This window comes from Anser anser (assembly GCF_964211835.1).
Source record: "Anser anser genome assembly, chromosome: 5".
NCBI classification, from domain to species: Eukaryota; Metazoa; Chordata; class Aves; order Anseriformes; family Anatidae; genus Anser; species Anser anser.
The window spans coordinates 31,538,885-31,552,067 of NC_139725.1; the positions used below are offsets into that span (position 1 = coordinate 31,538,885).

Genomic DNA, 13,183 nt, shown 5'->3' on the forward strand with positions numbered 1-13,183 from the left:
TATTAAACAGAATTGCTTCTGCTTGCCCTAGATCAGCATGGCCTCAGTCTTCTGCAGTCCAAGAATAGGTACAAAATTGTACACTTCCCCTCACCAAAGTACTCTGAACCTGGTTTTGAGTGCTTCAAACCTGCTCTTTAAGCATGGGAGGAGTGGAATACAGCAGAACTTGCGGAATTTCTTTAAGACAAAAATGCAAAAATTGTTTGAAACTCGTATGGAAAGACTGGAGAAGTTATTGGCTGAATATTTGGAAAAGGACATTAGAATAAAACATACACCCTTCAGGAACAGAAAGACGTAGTTATAGAAAAAAATAAAAAAAATCTTAAAGGTCAGGAAGTAGAGTGATAAAGGGAGAATTGCCAAAGTCAAGAGCTGGAACTTGAGAAAGCTATTAAGAAACAGTAATATTCTTCAGACATCAAAACAAAAGTGATCAAAGAAAGATCAGCTGTTTTGCAGTGAGAACGGTACTTAGATTAAACATAACATAGGTACAGGCCAAGAGCTAAAGGAATGTTGTGCTCGTGCTTTAGTGGGGTGACTGAGATAGAAGCCACAGACACTTGTGCAGCTAAAACACAAACTCTGAAAAATCTTTGAGCAAGAACTACAACATGAAATCATACATCTACTGGCAAGTTCTTTAGGCAGATACTGAAAATTAAGGTTAGTACTACACTACTGTAGCATAGCAAGCAAAATAAAATTCTTATTTCTTTGTTAAGTGTTCTAAAACCTTGCAAATTATTGCAGCAAAGCTAAATGAGCCTGAATTTAGAGACATCAAGTTCTTCAATCACAAAATGAGAAAAAAGAAACATGAGAAGTTACCAAAAACAGGGAAGATGAGGATGAGTACAAAATGGTGATATGACTGAAAAACTACTGACAGAGGACTGGACACAGTTAACATCCTGAGAGAGAAAGTAATTGGCCAAAGGGAGGTTACTTACAGAGTTCCAGAAAGGATTGGTCTGGGGACTGATCTTGTTCAATATTTCTGCTAATGACCTTGGCACAAGAAGTACGTGTGCTGATAAACGTTAGCCACTTACACAAGCTGAAGGGTCATCCAGGAAGTTAAGAATAACGGGCAAGAATTAGAAGGAGTGAATTTAGTACAAATTTCAGTTGACACCCTGCAGATATCTCCTCGACAACAACAGTTGAAAAAGGACAGAAAAAACATAACAGTATCAGTCTATCACAGGATGACTTTGAATGACCAGCACAGTACAACGGCAAACAAATGCAAAATGCTCCCAGAAGGGGTAAAGTTTTGGAGAGGGCACTGACAAAAATTCACCTGGAACATTGACACTGTCTACCCACATTCAATCAAGTTAAATGGGAGTAATCCAAGCTGAAGTAGAGAAGGTAAAAACAATAAATACTTTGGTGATCAAAGGAAAGGAAGAGAGAGCACAGATAGTTTCGCTTATCAAAACAAAGGCCGAGAGGGCTTGTAACACTACCATACAAACGCATGACAGTGGAGAGGAAGACTTGGAGGGAGCAATACTATTTAAACGAACAACTCCATGCTGGCACCAGAACAAATGGGTATAAACTGGTCACAAGTAGGGCTAGGCTAGGGATTAAAATGCTATTTCCAGCCATCAGAGCAGTGGGTTCTGGAACCCTCCCAAGAGGAGTAATGGGAACAAACAGTCCAAGTGGGGATTTAAGACAAGGACTTTTCAGTTTATGAAAGAGATTATCTGACATGGTACCAGGGGACTGGACATAAGACCCAGGAACCTTCTTTTAAACCTACACTTCTCTTAATTGAGCCTCTGTGGCCAATTTGGTCTTTGTCTTCTCATCTGAAAGCACCCACATAGGAACCAATTAGTGCCAACTGGGATGGCAGCTTTTATGATATAGATACCTATCCACTAACCAGGATCACCCACACACACAGGGCAAGATATTAAGCAGTCTCTTGCTTTAAGAAGCACTCTAGCTCAACCTGAGCTTTGAAGACAGCACAGCATGCAAGAAAATCACCTTCAAGCTACTGTTTTTGTCCCCTAAGCACTTTGCCAAGAGATCACCAGTGACAGTGTCTGAACCATTCTTCCAGCCACAGAGGTGCATGCGGGAGCCTTTTGGAGGAAGTCTACCTCAGAGCCCGTAGGTGAGCACCTCCCAGCCACTTCACCCTCCAGGAACACGCTGCTCTCCTATTCTGTCTGGCCACCCACTCAGAAGAGATCTCTGAACTGTGGGTGCTGCCTGCAACACCCCATGAGAACTACTGGTCAGCCTAATGGGGCCTTTTTGACATGCAAAACCAAAACCCAAGGGAAGCACAATGACAGAAACCAAAAGAAATATCCACGTTCATCAGAATCCCCTCAGATTAAGACTGAAATTTTCACGTAGCTTTTGTATCAGCCTAAAGATGTAACACTCAGCATTTGAGCTGGCCCCTCTTGGAAAAAACAGTATTTATAAAGACAGAAGCAAAAGGTCAGAGTCCTGCAGCCCTGAAAACAGATGCATCGGCGGGAAAAACCTGACAGGTCCTAATTGATAACCATGCTTGAGGGAAGCTGCTGGAGGAAAACTGCTGCAGCAAAGGCTGCAGGGAGTTACTGTTCCAAAACCCTGCTGCGGCAGAAAAGGCACGTGTGGCTGCTAGAGCAGGAGATGGACATGGTTAATTGACTGGGAAAGTTTAGCAGAGGTGGAATTAATGCAAAGAGCTCAGAGCCCAGGCGTGCAATTCTGTTACCAAGGGAAGGAACCATTCGGCTGGAATTGCAATCCATTTTCAGGTCAGAGCCTTTCCCAAAGGCAGAGTGCTCACCCCTCATCTGTTCCTCCTCTTCCCCTCCGAGGGGTGCACGGAGAAGGTAGCTGCTAACAACAGCCTGGGAAACAGACTGCCTTGTGAGGGCCAGACGGGTTTTGACTTCGCATGCTGTGTGTTCAGCAGTCAGGAATTCAGAAGACATTATCAGGAGAGCCAGCTTCTCCTAGCCCTTGGATTTTGTGGATAAGTTAGTTATGGAAACAAAACTAGAAAGCTAATAAGAGGGGAGGAGGGAATTTACTTTCAGATCAACTCAGCAGAATGAATACCTGAAGCAGATACATCTGCAATCTGGTCAGATGAGAATGCCAGGAGTTAGTTACTGAGGAATCGCAGCAACAACATGGGAAAAAAAATACACCCAAATAATTACTTTTTAAAATTAAAGTGTACTGCAGAGGAAGACAGAACAGACACAAACCGCAGACCAGATGACATACACGATCTTATGCAGTGATGCACTGCCAGCATTTCCCTAAGTAGCACCAACGATCGTGATCCTCTCAGCTAGCACCTCGGAGTTACTTCCCTCAGTAAGGGAGGACTAGATCTGGGAACCTCTTAATTTCTTTTGCCATTTTAACAAATGGGCTTTAAATACACTCACACATACTTATAAGTAGCCTTGTAAAATAAATGGAGTCAAACTGTTCTCACACCAATGACTTTGAATTCGATGCATGAATTATACCGAACAGGCTATCTGGTGTGCAGCATGTGTATTTTGAATTGCAAGGGCAATATATTTTTAACTACTTAGCACTTGGTTGTAATCTGGTTTGTTTCAGTGGTACAATCTTTGCACCCCAAAAGATGCTTTTGCTCTAGGCATAAACCACTGTTATAAAGGATGGTTTGGCAACATTTATCTGTTGACTCTTTCCATCAGAACCAGACAGACAGTCTTAACTCACTTTACTTCATGCCCCTAATTTCAGCTGGATCAAACTGCTACCCAGGAAGAATTCCCATGCACTTTCAACACACATTCATACACTGCCCAACACTCAACACCAAAAGCAGAGAAATGCAGCTACTAAACATCCAGTTCTGTCAGTGGTTGACAGTGCAACCCTAACAAAGTCACTCAGTGCAAGTCATTCCTCCCATGAGAGGAACAGAGAAAATAATCCCACAAACCGGATTGTGATGCTACTTTGAGCATGATTATAAAGTGGTTTCCTCCTCTGGCATGAAAATGCCATGTTTAATATTATAACTAACATATTTTCCCTAATTCTTTTATCCTGGACCTCCCGAAATCCTCACTGTAGGATATGTAAACAGAAAATTCCAGGTGGGAGAAGTTTTGTATAGATGCTTTCTGATCAGGCTGAAGAAATCTCACTTGGTAGAGTTACTCACAGTAGGCAGAGTGGTTTTGCTGGTAAACAGGGACTTCCATTTTGACCTGTACTCACAGAAGCCAACTACATTTTAGCAACAGTTCATTACATTAGTGCCTCCTTTACTCAAGCTGACTAGCACGAGAGTCATACCTGGCTGTGAAAATTAGCTTGTGACTCTGACCATGACAACAAGTCAGGGGTCAGATTTAATTTGGTAGGCTCTGATCTGCCATGCTGCAACCACGAAACAAAGCTGCCGCTCCCTGCACACTGAGGCAGAACACTGCAGTGAGTCCTGCTCCGAGACAGCACCAAAATGCATCACCTCAAACTCCCCATCCTCCTCCAAAATGCCGTGGTAGATCACAGAGAGTCCAATTCTCCCAGTCCAGATGCCATTAAAAACACTCCTCCTCATCCCGCATGATGGACCTGAAGCAAACACTTCATTTTGGGAAATGACTCAAGAAGAACATGTGAGGAAGCAGAGCAACAAACAACACATAAGGTGGATATAAATCCAGATAAAATATTAAAATCATTAAAGGGTTGCTGCTCCCTGAAGGTTGGAAAAAACGAAGAGAGTTAATTAAAAGCAATCTCCACACAGTGCTGAGCTAGCCTGCCCTGATAAATCAACAGCTAGGGCTGTGCTCGTAGAGGTCAATGGGGGAAAGAGGTTGAGAGGCGGGGGAGAGGAAAGCTAAGAAAAGATAAAACATTTAGCTGAGCTTATCAGCAACAATGAATCAGAGCTGGTGACATGAAATTGGGAAGGGTTTTCCACATATTTCCCCATCAATATTTTTTGGTTGGATTTTGACCTCAGGAATGCCTGTTTGCCATCAACGTAACACCAGCTAACCTGCTGAAGTTCCTATTCAACTCTATCAGTGTAAGAGAAGAGAGAGAAGGGAGAGGTCTTTGAGGCCCCATTCTACCTGGGGAGGCATTACCATCACATTCATCCACGTGCCATTTGATCCCTGGGGACTAACGTCGCCAAAATGAACAGAGGGACACGTGCCTTTTTGGAAAAGCCCTTCTAAAAGCTGAAGTCTGGGAGTCAGTCAGTTATGAGGAAGCAGTAAAAGAAGTATCTCAATGCTGCAATCAAACCACACCTGCGGAGAAACTCCTCACTGTGGAGTCTTCCCAGCACGTCTCACATGCCTGTTAGCCAGCACTAGCCCCAGCCCAGCTATAAAAGGTGCTGAGCTACGAATTGGAGCTGCGCTCCTGATCTGTTCCCTATTTCGCATCATCAGGTATATGCTAACAAAGAGAAAACTGCAAGGATAAGGAGTCCATAGAAAACACAGAAACCTACAGTATTCAAAATCCCTTAAAAAAAAAAAAAAAGCAGTAGCAGTCAGGGCAACTTGTAGATATAAGTGGGCCCATGTTAAAATTTCTGATACTGGATTCTGGTGTGTGATTTATCACAACACTCAACAGGACAGCAGCTTCAGGCATGATGCAGTTTTTATTCATGGTCAAGACCAAAGGAGATGAGCAGTAAAACATCCTTCTGACCCACTGTTTCCATTATTCCTTATTCAGATTGCATCGGTTTTAAAGTAAAGTAATCATAAACAAAAAAAACTTATTTGTCCCCATCATTGGCAATCTCTCAGGAAACTGTACGGAGGCCAAAATACTTGAAAAGTCACAAATCCATGGATTACTTTCTTTAGCACTGTTCTTGAAGGAAATGGAAATATGAATATTAATTTTCCCTTGAAGAAATAATATTAACTCTGTTGTCTCCATTATAAGTTTCCCAACAACACAGTTCACTGGACAGCGAGCTACCTGAGATCTAACTCCAGCCATTTCAATTTTTCTGCCGACTCTGACTAATCACTTTAGGCTGTGGATCCACAAGACACCAAACACGAGGAACTGCAGAATTGCTAGAACCAGACCAAAAACTCCAGAGCTGTGTGACACAAAGCACTGAACTGGCAGTCACTCACTCTTCCAAAACATGAAAAACACTCAGAATGTTTCGAAGAGGTAATTTTGTTCCAACAGGCATAATCTATCTTCCTGTGGCTAGCATGAAGCCAACCCAAAGCATAAAAGCAGCATAAGCACTGTACTTTGTGTTTTGGCAGGAGTAGCATGCCCGCATCTGATCAGATCAAATCAGCACTGCCAGCTGATGCGGTAGGGCAGACTGGAATTAACCAGCTCGGGACATGGCCTTATTTCACTGCTCTGCACCTGATTTTCTTCGCACTGTCCAACCTATTTAGATTTTTGAGCCCTACGAGGCAGGAACCATTAAGCCATGTGTTTGTAAAGGATTTAGTGCAATGTCTTAACCGAGACCTTCAGGAGCATAAATAACAACTTACCATTGCCCCAGCCAGAGCGCCCTTTACAACATGTGCAGGAGCCAAAATGACGGGGCATCTGGCAAGAAGCAAGGGGGAGAAACTAAAGTATCTGGAGTTTCTTTCTTTGGCATACTTAGATTTAATATGCACCCTACAGTTGACATTTTATTGTGATTTATAAAAATTATCAGAAAGCAAGGGCAGCGTTATCAGATGCCAAAGATCGATACAACTCACAGTGTTGCGTGAATGGCGAGATGAGCCTCAGTCAGGCTGGATCAGCTCTGTCACAAGAGACTGCAATATTAAATGTCACTTCCAGCCTTTCTCCCCAGAAGAACAACACTGATGTAGTCAGTGTCCCCACCAGCACCTGAGCAGGGGACTCTCCCGGCTATAGCTCAGCAGAACGAAAAATGAATGAGTCAGGGTTTGGCAAGCACACGCTGCTGATCACAGCCACCCAGCACACACTCATCAGCACCCGTCCCTGCCCTGCTCTCACTCCTCCGGTGACTCCCTGCGAAGCCTCCCCCCAGACAGCGCCAGGGTGCCAGAAAAGCCTTCCATGTGGCTGGAATTACAGCTCTCCTGCTGCACCTGGCTCAAGCAGGTAACCTGAAAACCGAGACACGTGCTGACATACCCCTGCTATTCCCATGCCGGAGGAGATGGGGGTGTGAGAAGGATATTTGCCAGCAGCTATTGAGACACTGCATTATTCTTCTCCGAGACATCTGCTGGGAATCTGTGGTTAAAATATGCTCTTCTGGGAAATAAACCATATATAACAATAGGAAAAAAAGTACGGTATTTCTAATAATTTAGGCCATTAAAAATAAATAAGAATTTTGAACATTCAGTATTCAAGCAGTCACTTATGCTATTTGTTGCATGTCACTCAGTTTGGACAGTAAAAATACAGTGGACAGTTTTCTTCTTTCTTTGGAAAGTAAAAATCACTTTCTGCTTTTCACGCAGTGCTCCAGCATATTTGGGATTGTTCCACAAACTGCTGAGAAGTTTACGAAGAGAAGAAAGGAGCACTTCCACCTGACAAAAGTTGCTAAAGATGGATTTTAAGGGTATGTTCTCTCCTAGATTATGTTGATGATATCACTTTTCTTAAAAGAAACAAGCCAATGGTAAAACTGGGACTGGCACTAAAGAAGCAATTAACACACCTCAGTCTGTGCACCCTGGGCAAAACTCCCAGGCAAAGCCAGAAGAGCAGCACAGTCCTAATGAAGCCCTCAGAACAGACCTTGAGCAACGCTGCCTCAATGCTGCTTCCCTGCATGAGGGAGCATGCCACCCAGGCCAGGGAATCCTCAGATCAGAGGTCTGTTTGTCCAACGGGAAAAATATCTTCAGCTCCCAAGCCAGATTCGTTCTACTCCTACAAGTCCTCAGGGATAAACAATACAGGAATTGTTCTTGCTCAAGGCAACATCACATACAGAGACAACACAGTGATGAGCCCAGAATAAATACCAAGATTGTAAAATTGATCTACCAAGCAAAGAAATTCAGCTCTGACATGAAAGGCAAACCAGAGTGAGAAAACACCAGTCTCAGCAAATGATAATTCTAAAAGATGCATTATTCCAGACAAACACACTGGAATGTCTCATTTCTGGACAGCAGTGGCACAGCCAACGAGATGGACAAGGTCTATTCTTGAGAGCAACCCCAGAAAACCACACTTGCAGTTTCAGGAAAGCAGAGGAGGAAGTTAATTTTCATTAGGCTGCACAACAGATGAGCCACATTACCTTCACTAGAGTCCACCACGACTCCCTCTGAAGACAAAACCCCATTTCGCTTCATGTGCCGTGCTCGTGCGTGCTCTGGTGAGCTGTTCCCATTAGTACACTGTGAATCCAATCTAATGGGTGTCACGAACACAGACCATTGGACACATGCTTACCTTTAAATGATTACACCCTCCAAAAAAAAAAAAAATCATATTTTTGGCTCTTTGTAGCCCACCCCAGATAGTTCAACATTGCTTTCACACACCACAAATAGCATGTTTTAAAAATCTTTTTTTTTTTCAGTGACAATTTTATGGCACAAGCTCCATCCATCCACACCAACAAAACAAAATTACAAAAGACCTACAACAACTAATCATGCACAAGTTACTCATGCAACCAGACAAAACACTGTAACTAGTAACATATTTATCAGACTCTCCCATATTCAAACCAGCATATCCTCAGGTCTTCATAACTTGGCTTCTCTCCTCCCCCTCTCACCCCAACTTTGTTCTTATGCTCATGTTTCCCTGCATAAATACAAAAACATTCATCCATCATTTTCTCTGAAGACTGGTGCTGGGATACAGAAAAGAGAGCGTTCATGTGGGCAACAGTTTTGACTTGAAATTGTCACAGTAGGGCTCATTTATGTTTTTAAGTGACTTCAGAGCCATACTGGAAACATTGTAGAGATTTTGGTACATGATTTAATGCATCCAACAACCCTGTTCTGTCAAGCAGAAGAAAACTCCCTTCTACAAAGCCACATTAAAATCACCTTCACATCACTTGTAAACACTGAACTGGCAACCTAACTGTCCACCTATTTCACTGCTTCCACCTGCTGAAAAAAGCACAGCACGTTATACTTTCACTTTAATACTAAAAATTAGCAACCAGATGTTTATGCAACAACATTCAGGGGAAAAAAATATGTGTATGTATCTATATATATAAGTCTTCACAAGCACTTAATCACAACATAGCGTTGTTTCAGGGGTGGGTAACAGGATGTGGAAACAGTTCTGAGTCCCCAGCTTGAATTCCAGCCCAAGTTAACACTTACGAAATACTCTTGCCATACAAGACCCAAAGACCTACTCTGGTCTGATGCTGACATTAAGCAAGGATGTGAGCACCAACCTTTTTTCCACAGGTGCCTCATGCCACAGAATTCATCACAAGGATGGCCAACTGGCAGCCCAGGGGCCAGAGCGGGCTGTCAAGGCAGTTTTATCTGAGAAGGCACAGTGACTGGAAAACCACCCGCTGCTGCCTGTTTGCAGCGGGAGCGCAGACACAGAACAGGCCTGGTAGGGCTTATAAGGTCAGCTCCAGCGCTGTACACACCAGACCGCACCGATACGCTCCCCAAACACCTGGCTGGGAATAAACCTCTCCCCGTACATCAAAGCTGTCCAGCAGCACAGCCAGCAGGTAGGTGACCCAGCCTCACAACGGGGGTGCAGCTCGCCTCTTCTGCCCCACGGGCTGTCTGGAGCGAAAGCACAGGAGAGCACCAGCACCGGCACTGCTACTTACTCTGAGGCCAGGCTACGCAGCGGCAGCAGCTCCTCTCATGCGCGCTCAGGCAGAGCGCTACAGCATGAGGGAATCTCGCACGCAGAAAAGGCAATAGCCTAACATATGTTGCAGTGAGTACGTTTAATTGACAACCTGAAATAAAAGTCAGCTGTGGGAGTAAAGACAGAGAAAGGGTGGGGGGAAAATCAGCTCCGCTTCTAGATAAGACTCTGTAAATTACAAGATCTTAATTACATTAAATGCATTATGGTACCATATGCACATCACTAATAAGGCAGAGATGGGGAAAACGTGACGAGGTGCTAGGGCTGGAAGCCGAACTGTTGTGTTCTAGGCTCGATCTTTGAATTAGAAAGTTTCTTAACCACTCTGTCCTAGTTTAGTCGTCCATAAAACAAAGGCAATAATCTTTTCTTCGCAGGGGTGTTGAGAAGTTTAATTAATTAATGTTTACAAAGTCCACTGAGATTTCTGACTGACATTTTAAGTCACTCAGAATACTATTTAACGGCATTTGTTTCTTCTATTGCCGTGCTCAAATACCTCCACATTAAGATATTCAAAGGAGTAGAAGATGGAAAGAGAAAACATGGAGATAAGTACTCAGGCTACTAGAAAAGACAGCCCAACAAATCCAGCATTTCAAATCCACTGCTGCTCCACCAAAGCTGTCTGAGTACTGCCTTTTCCACAGATGAAGAAGAATGCGTTTGTTCAGACACTTACTGCCTTTCCCTTGTTTCCCAGGTCGGTTAAACTTAGATCTCCAATATTTTTGCCTGTAGCGCTGTGTTGGTAAACCAGGTATTAAACGGCAGAAACAACAGGCAGTTGTGTCAGGTTGATTGGATCACTGGAAGAAGCGAAGAGAACAGCAGAGGGACGAAAGCCCCGAAAGAGAAGCGGCAAGTGAGAAGAGGTAGAGAAGGAGGCGAGCTGAATGTAAGGAAGTGCCCCTCATCGATAAGGGACTGAGCTATTCTACTTAATGTATTCCCCCAGATGTTCAGGTACACTGGAATACATTACCCCGAGGGACTAGCCTAGCATGAATAAGGCCACATATGTGTCCAAGTGCCGGGGAGAGACTGCATATTGGACACACTTAAATGCACATGCACACACGGGGAGCTGCTCGATACCTGAGCTAGGATTTCTCAGTCTCGACATTGTCCCCCATCTGAGAGCAAAACCTTTGTGTGGCCAGTTTCTGTAGGGGGCGTTTGTGGGTTTTGCGATACAATCAAAACGCAGACAGAGGAAATGCAAATGTCATTCAGCTCCCTTTCATTGTCAGGAAGGACACATGAGGATAAAATACTGTACACTGCATCCTTCACCCTATTACGTGTCCTACCGCTTTTGTCCTAATTTAGCCCATGCATAATTTATTTACATGTGTATTGTTTCCCGATAAGCAACTTTCAAGAATAAGTGAAAATGATAAGATGTTTTATTAAACAACTTGTTAATAAAAAATACAGATGGTGTCAGCCAGCCAGCACCAACTCCCCCACACGCACCCCGCGCAGCGCCAGTACTTTGGGAGGCGCGGGGAGAAAACCGACCTCGGCACCGGGTGCCTATTGTTCCTCCTCTGCCCCCCGGGGAGGAAGGGGGAACGGATCGGACCCGGCCTGATGCTGCCCTCCCCGACCGCAGCGGGGGCAGGCGGGGGTCCCCGCGGCCCTCCGGGGGGGCAGCCCCACAGCGGGGCCGCCCGCACGGCGGCGCCCGCTCCCCCCGGGGGCTCCGCGCCCCCCGCCGGTCCCCTCCCGCTCCCGGGGGCCGGCCGGGCACTTCCGAGGGCCCGGGGCGAGCGGGCTGGAGCCTCCCGGGGCGGAGCGGCCGGGGCGAGAAGTTGCCGGCGGCTGCCGAAGTGCGCGGCGGGCCGGGACCGGGGCCGGCGGGGCCGGGGCCGGGGCCGGCGGGGCCTGCGCTCCCGCTCCCCGCTGGCCGCGGTGCGGTGCCACCGAAGGGCCGGGCGGCAAGCGGGAGGGCAGCTCGCTGCCCGCCGGGGACCGTGCGGGTCCCTTCCCAGCTCCAGCCCTCCCTTCCCTCCGCGCTGAGGCAGCGGCAGGAATCCCTGGAAAAACCTCCGAGGGGTTTTCCAACTCCAGCCGGAGAGACTTGAGTCAAAGAAAAAAAAAAAAAAAGAGACTCTCAGCCTCAATTTCATCTCTGAAAACTCAAAGGCATAAAAACACCCACTCGGTGCAGCCGGGAAGTGCAAACGAAGCGGCCCCGGCAGGTACTCCGCGTCGTTAGCGAGAGCGCTGCCCCCGTGCGCGGAGAAGTCGCTCGGGCAAGGCTCCGGCAGCTCCTGTCCCCACGGCCGGGGCCAAATCCCCCTCGCCCTAATGCCTCCGGGGATTAGCGGTGCGCGCCGCGGACCACAAGGAAAATAAAGGACGCGAGCCAGAAGACGGCGGCCGCTCCCGTTCCGGGCTCGGGAGGCCGGGGACGGCCGGGCACCGGCACCTGCCCCCGTCCCTGCCGGTGTCCCCCTCCCCGCTGGCTGCCCCGGGGCGCTCCCCGCCCGCGCTCGCTGCGACCCCGAGCCGCGGACGCGCTCAAGTCCCCGCCGCTCGGGAAAGCGAAAGCCTGGCATATGCAAAGCAGCCCTCCGGACTTCCTGCCCCAAACCCGCCAGCGGCGGGCCCGAGTCATTCATTTAAGGCGAGCCCGCCGCCCTCCCTCCCTCCCTCCCTCCCTCCCCGCTCCCCGCCCGCACAGCCCCGCGCACACCGAGCTGCGCCGGCCGTGCCCCCGCCGCCGGAGCGAGCCCCCCGCGAGCCCCAACTCCTCCGGGGGGCTGCGGCGGAGCCGAGCCCCGACCCCCCTCCGCCTCGGGCCGCCCCCCGCCAGCCCAGCCCGGCCCCGCAGGACGCTGTCAAGTGCGCGCACCCCCGGGGGCCGGCGGGACGCGCCGAGAGCCGCGCAGCGGGGCCCCCCGCCGCCCCCCGCCGCCGTGCCCCCGAGCCCCGGAGCGCACGGGGAACGAACTCGGGGGCTCCGGCGGGTGCCGCGGGGCGCACGCCGCGAGCGGCAGGGGGAGGCGGGGGGCGGGCGGGCGGGCGGAGCGGCGGGGCCCGGCGGGGCGCGGCGCGGCTCGGCGGGGCGGCGGGGGGCGCACCCCGCGGCGCGGCGGCGGCGGCGGGCGCCGGGCGGTACTCACGCTTTGAGGGGGTTGTGAATGACAGTCGCCATTTTGCTACAATGTAACCGAATATTGGGGCTCGGAGTTCTAAAGCTTCGCTCAGGGCAAGCGGCCGCCCAATCGGCGCGCGGCGTGCCGGCCCGCCGGCCAATGGCGCGCCGGGGGCGGGGCCGGCGGCGCGGGGAGTCCTGCGG

The 13,183-nt window shown here is 48.1% G+C and overlaps 1 protein-coding gene across 5 annotated transcripts in view; it reads right to left on the reverse strand.

Annotated features, from left to right (window-relative positions):
* The window catches only part of DPF3 (double PHD fingers 3), a 170,606-nt gene extending 157,442 nt beyond the window's left edge, over positions 1 to 13,164 (reverse strand). For 3 of the 5 annotated variants that reach the window (XR_014585388.1, XM_083839354.1, XM_083839353.1), the window contains exon 1: positions 13,008 to 13,164. Coding sequence is in view for 3 of the 5 variants with exons in the window: in XM_083839354.1 (XP_083695480.1) it covers positions 13,008 to 13,039 (32 nt within the window). In the remaining 2 variants the exon portion in view is untranslated. The remainder of the gene's footprint in view (positions 1 to 13,007) is intronic. The other 2 variants (XR_014585389.1, XM_083839358.1) reach the window with 1 other exon arrangement.
* Between the last annotated feature and the right edge of the window lie 19 nt (positions 13,165 to 13,183).